General features: G+C 38.4%; 1 protein-coding gene across 1 annotated transcript; it reads left to right on the top strand.

Annotated features, from left to right (window-relative positions):
- The first annotated feature begins 259 nt into the window (after nt 1-259).
- LOC131067114 (uncharacterized) lies at nt 260-3,349 on the top strand. Its single transcript, XM_059208998.1, has 5 exons — nt 260-676; nt 1,036-1,761; nt 2,332-2,563; nt 2,693-2,888; nt 3,088-3,349. The coding sequence occupies exons 1-5, from the start codon at nt 260-262 to the stop codon at nt 3,347-3,349; spliced, it is 1,833 nt and encodes a 610-aa protein (XP_059064981.1).
- Nucleotides 3,350-5,831: the final 2,482 nt, after the last annotated feature.

Genomic DNA, 5,831 nt, shown 5'->3' with positions numbered 1-5,831 from the left:
GTCAAAAAGTCTATTTTTTACTTGCATCCAAACAAATCTCCTGGGCCAAATGGATTCACCGTGGATTTTTTTCAAAAATGTTGGGGGTTTTTGGGTAACGACATTCTTAGAATCATGGAAGATTTTTAAAAATAGGGGAGATTTGTGAAGGAATCATACCAACATTGCTCTGATCCCTAAGAAGCAGGATTGTTCATCCATTATGGATTTTACGCCCATTTCTTTATGTAACTCTATTTACAAAATTCTATCCAAGGCAATGGTGAATAGGTTAAAACCTATCCTGATGAAGATCATTCCTCCTGAACAGCATGGATTCACCTCGGGCCGTGAAATCATGGATAGCATAATCATGGTAGCAAAAACTATTCATTCTATGCATACTTCCAAATTCAAAGGTATGATTATTAAATTAGATGTGACCAAGGCTTATGATCGAGTTACGTGGAGCTTCCTAATTGAGGTACTTAGGAAATTTGGTTTTGATAAAAGATGGTTGAAATGTATTGAACATTGTATTTCATCTGTAAATTTTTCCATTATTGTTAATGGTTCTGTGAGCAGTTTTTTCCAAGCTACTAATGGGCTTCGGCAAGGAGACCCCCTGTTGCCCTTTTTGTTTGTACTTATGGCAGAAGTGCTTTGTAGGCATATAATGGGCGAGGCCATTGGAAAGGTTTCTCAATTTATGAAAGTTTGGATTCAATCTCTCATTCGCAATTGACGGATGATACTATTCTATTTGGCGATGCTATAGAGAGAGAAGATCACATTATTAAGAATGTGTTAGAAGATTATGAAAAGGATTATGGCCAGTGCATGAACAAGCAAAAATTGATGATATATTTCCTCAACACAAATAAGAGGATTTAATCTAACATAGTGGGAATATTGCAATATGGTCAAGGCAGTTTTCCTATTAAATATCTTGGGGTTCCTTTGTTCGTAGGAAAACTGGACAACAAAATCTAGAAAGAGGTTGTCAATAAGTGCAAAGCCAAATTTGCGTCATGGAAAAATAAATGGCTTTCGTAGGCAGGACAGATACAGATGATAAAATCTGTTTTGTCTGTAGTTCCTGTCTATTACATGTCTTGCTATAGATTGTCTTGCAAGGCTTCATCGGCATTAGATGAAATGCTCAAAAATTTTATTTGGGAAGGTTCGAAAGAGGAAAAAAAGATTCTTTTAATCAATTGGGATACTGCCTACATGCTAAAGGAGGAAGGTGGGGCTGGTCTTAGGAAAATGAATTTACAGAACTTGGCACTTGGTGCCAAACTTGCTTGGAAAATGTATAATTTACCCCATAAAGGCTGGTGCAAGTTGATGGCTACCAAATATTTGGACTCGAATGAGCCAGAGAGAATATTTACAGTGGCCAACACAGTTGGAGGTTCAAAAATATGGAAATTCATTTGGGAAAGCAGGAAGATCTTAACATATCATCTCACATGGAGGATTGGTAATGGGCTCAAAGAAAAGTTTTGGAGGGATTCTTGGAATGGAGAGGAAGCATTAGCAGATGTGATTGAGGATGAAGAATGGATCAATCAAATTGAGGCAGTTATGGGAGTTTATGTGGCAGATTATGTTGATATGAATTGTTCTCCAAATTCTCCTATTTCGTGGAAACGGGTTGGAGATTGGCATAGCCATAATAGTTTGAAGTTGGCTGAAATACTTAAAAGCAGGAAGACTTACATTTTGAATGAAAACGATTCTCTTGTTTGGAATGCTACCAAATTAGGTAAATATAAGGTGAGTTTGGGATACGAACTGCGAAGAAAGAGACAGAAGGATTGCAAATGGTTTGCCATTCTGTGTTGGGACAAAAGGGTGTTGTCTAAAGACGGTGGCTTCCTATGGATTGCATTGCATGGAAGGATTCTTACATGCGGCAGACTTAAAACAATAGGTATAGTGAGGCCCAGCAGATGTTGCCTCTATAAACAAGAGGAAGAATCCGCATAACATTTATTGTATGGTTGTTTTTATACAAAGCAGTGTTGGGATTGTCTATTGTTGAAGCTTTAGAACCAGATGGTGCACAATAGTACTTTCAAAGACTTTATTTTTGCTCAGTTGACAGGTGGCAAGAACTCAAAATGGGGGAGCCTGTGGATTGTTGGTCCATCTATGGTCACTTGGCATGTGTGGAAAGAGAGAAATAAAAGGATATTCAGGGAGGAAGAGTTGGAGGTTCCTCTTCTTATTAACAAAATCCAAGCGGCAATAGAAGAAACTATCAATGGCAAGATCCACGGGAGAAGATTTAAATATTATACTGAATGCGATATGGAGATGGAGCAAGTATAAAATTTGAAACAGAGCAGTAGTCACTATCAAGGTGCTAAATCAGTTGAACGAAAGAAAGTCAAGTGGACACCTCCCCCACCCAGATGGAAAAAACTAAATTTTGATGGAGCTAGTCGAGGAAATCATAGATTATCTGGGTTTGGTGCGGTAGTTAGAGATGAGAAGGGTAGCCTAGTAGGGGCAATATGTGGACTTGTCAGAATTGCTACTAATAACGTAGCGGAAATCACTGGTTTAGAGGAAGGTTTGAAATGGGTCTCATCTAATGGAGTTTCGAAGGTGATGATAGAGGGTGATTCTCAAGTCATCCTAAGAAGGGTTAACAAAAAAGGATTCACGAATTGACAGCTAAACACATGGATCCCGAGGATAGATTGTTTGCTTCAAAAGTTGACAGATTATCATTTTCACCACATTCTCCGCGAGGGCAATCACGTGGCGGATTTTCTTACCAACCAAGGCATTGCTGAGACTCTGCCAACAGTCATGTCAATGGCAGATGCAGGGAACAGAGATTTTCAAAATATCTTGAATGATGATAGAGCTCATATCTCAAGGACGGGTATAGGGTGAAGTTTTACCATAAAATTTGTTTTTCGGGATAAGAGAGCTACTCTCTTATTAGTTTTCACTCACGCGGGTTGGATGGCTGTTGCTACGGCTTCCTTAGATTGGATTGCACCTGGTCTTTAAAGACTAGGCAGAAAGTAGAGAAGGCGGGATTGATGCGTTAGAAGGATGTTTCTAAATTTTTTTGGCCTATTTAAGAAAGGATCAAATTGGTCTTAGCAAGCATTTCTCAGAAGCTAAAATGGTGTATCATTTCGACCTTAGTTGTCTTTGCCACGAGGAGACTTTGGAAGATCGGTGTGAACGACTCTTTGATATTGATACAGAAGGCCAAATTGCCATTCAAGGTTTGCTAGAGGATGCGTTCAGTGAGGACAGGCACTGGTGTGATGGGTATATTTATGAAATTATTCTGTGCTTAATGGTTGATGTGTTGCCATCGAAGGAGGCATGTGTTTAGAAAATGGTAGGATTTGTGAGGGAAGAAGTTGCGGAGGCCATGGGTGGTGCGATTTTGGAGGTGGTAGAGGAGTGGGCCAGTATACTGGGTCCCTTTTTCAACCCCGTTGTTCCCCTATCAGATGTGGAGTGCTCGGATGCAGAGGACGAAGCCCCGTTAGTCGTGATTGCTCTTAGGAATAGGAAGGAGGAGTTTATGGCAGAAGAATGGGAATTCTTCTAGGTTGGGGTCACGAATGCAGACATGGGGCTATTTAGGAGGATGATGCAGAACGATGATGGTTGGCTTTCGAAAGCCAGTATTGATAAGGTGGCGACTATTGGTGTGCGGGTGGCCACCATTTTGAGGCTTTTGTAATTTTGTAGTGTTTTGTTTTGTTTTGTATCGTCGAGTTGGTAGGCAAGTTGAGTCACTCGAATATATATTGTATCCTTTTTTGATTAATATAGGGCGCTATCCCCACCTTGATAGCTCTTGCTTAAAAAAAGAAAGTTCAATTTACTACAAATTCTATTCCTATATAGTTTCCAAATTGTTTTAATAAGTGTAGACATCTAAAAATGACTAATGTATATATTTACCATGTCATGTCATTACCCTTTCATCACTTTTCTTCTATGTATATTAATTTAATAATTTTGAATTTTCTCATAAAAGGGTTAAACCAACCACAACCATGGCTTTAACACTGAATGTTTGGATTGCAACCATCTAAGATAATCACCACATAACCGAAACAAAAATATACTCAAAATCCATATGAAAAAATAATGTACAACATATCATCAAAGATGACACGAGATATACCCTAGAAAATCTCTCATGAGAGAAAAAAACTAGCCTCTGAAAGCATCTATCACTCATGTATTATCTAGCAATGGAATCATTACAATAAATTTGTGGAGTCCCCATGAATACATTTGAAACAAAAAGATCTCTATATGCACTTCATATGAATAAGCATGTAATAACACATCTTATGCCATGCTTCAAACCCTCACAAATGCAACAAAGAGATGCTCTCAAGACCCCTTACTCGAACTAGTCAACCTTAGACAACTACCCATTTGCTTTCTTTCGTAGACAAAAGCTTTCACAAAACCACCAAGTCCTATTACATAAACCAAGTGACTGATACTATGAACTTACAAAACAATTCCCCCCATGTTTACTTTTTAGTACTAAGTTTTCTCAATATTAAATATTTATCCTAATGTACAACCCCACATTAAATATTTATCTCAATGTTACATTCATAACATGAAGTGGCACCCAGAATATTAACCCCATGTTGCATTCCTAGATCCCATAGGTGCACCAAAAATTATATTAAATTATATTATCACATTATACAAAGTGTACACACACCTTTTCTTAATAAAATCAAAATGTAAAAAAAAAGTTAAGACAAATCAAGTTGAATTTATTGGTTCCCTTGAATTTACAAATATTAAGAAGGTGAGAGGAACCAATTTACAAAACACAAAAAATAAATTCCTCAAACATTTGACTCAAAAAAACATAATAGAATTCTAAACTATTAATAAATCATTTTATGCTATCCATCATAATCACATAAACATCAAATAAAAATTAAATATATTTATTTTATTTATTTAAATTCCATATACATTTATTTATCAATATTAATATCAATTCTATATTCTAAAAATATATATATTTATTATTAAATCCAATGTATTTACTTCCACGAGTATTGTTTAATTTCTCCACTTTGAAAGTACCCCATTAAGATGAAACGAAATGCTAGTAAAATACCATTTTCCATATTGGGTACACGCAACGGTCGCCTTGGACCACACGAATTTTTGTCGTCGTTAATAATGGCCACGTGGCATGCAAAAAGGTTTTTGACACTTGCATTTCAGTTGAGTGCGGCGCGGGCCAAAGCCATACAAAATGCGAAGAAGAAGAAGAAATGCCCGCTCACATTCAGGAGAATATGAGGGTAGACCGACACGTGTAACGCATTTCCCGAGTTACGTCACGGTGGGCCCTACCGACATTTCCCATGCCACTCACCCCTCGTCCCTTCACATTTCACTCACCAATATTCATCATATTATTTAAAGCTTTTCATCCACGCTTCAACTTCACAATAGTTTCCTTCCTGCTTTCATTTCAATTCATTTTGCTCATCCCAAGCTGAAACTGGCTACCTCAATAGCCGAGTGGTCACATGCGGAAGAGCCAAGCGACAACAATAGAGCGCTTGTTACCCAGCTCTACGATGCCTTAGGCTTGGGCGACGCAGAAACAGTGCACAGGATTTTGGCCCCCGATTTGGAGTGGTGGTTCCATGGTCCGCCCCACTGCCAGCATTTGATGCGCTTTCTCACTGGTCGATCCCACCGTAAGCGCCTTTTGTTTAGCCCCCAGTCCGTCACCCCGCTAGCCAACAAAGTATTTGTTGAAGGTCGCGAGGACGAATCCCTCTACTGGGTTCACGTCTGGACTATTG

Source organism: Cryptomeria japonica, chromosome 7, assembly GCF_030272615.1.
Source record: "Cryptomeria japonica chromosome 7, Sugi_1.0, whole genome shotgun sequence".
Classification (NCBI taxonomy): Eukaryota; Viridiplantae; Streptophyta; class Pinopsida; order Cupressales; family Cupressaceae; genus Cryptomeria; species Cryptomeria japonica.
Note: the sequence above shows the minus strand (reverse complement) of the source record. Positions and strands in the feature narration are given on the sequence as shown.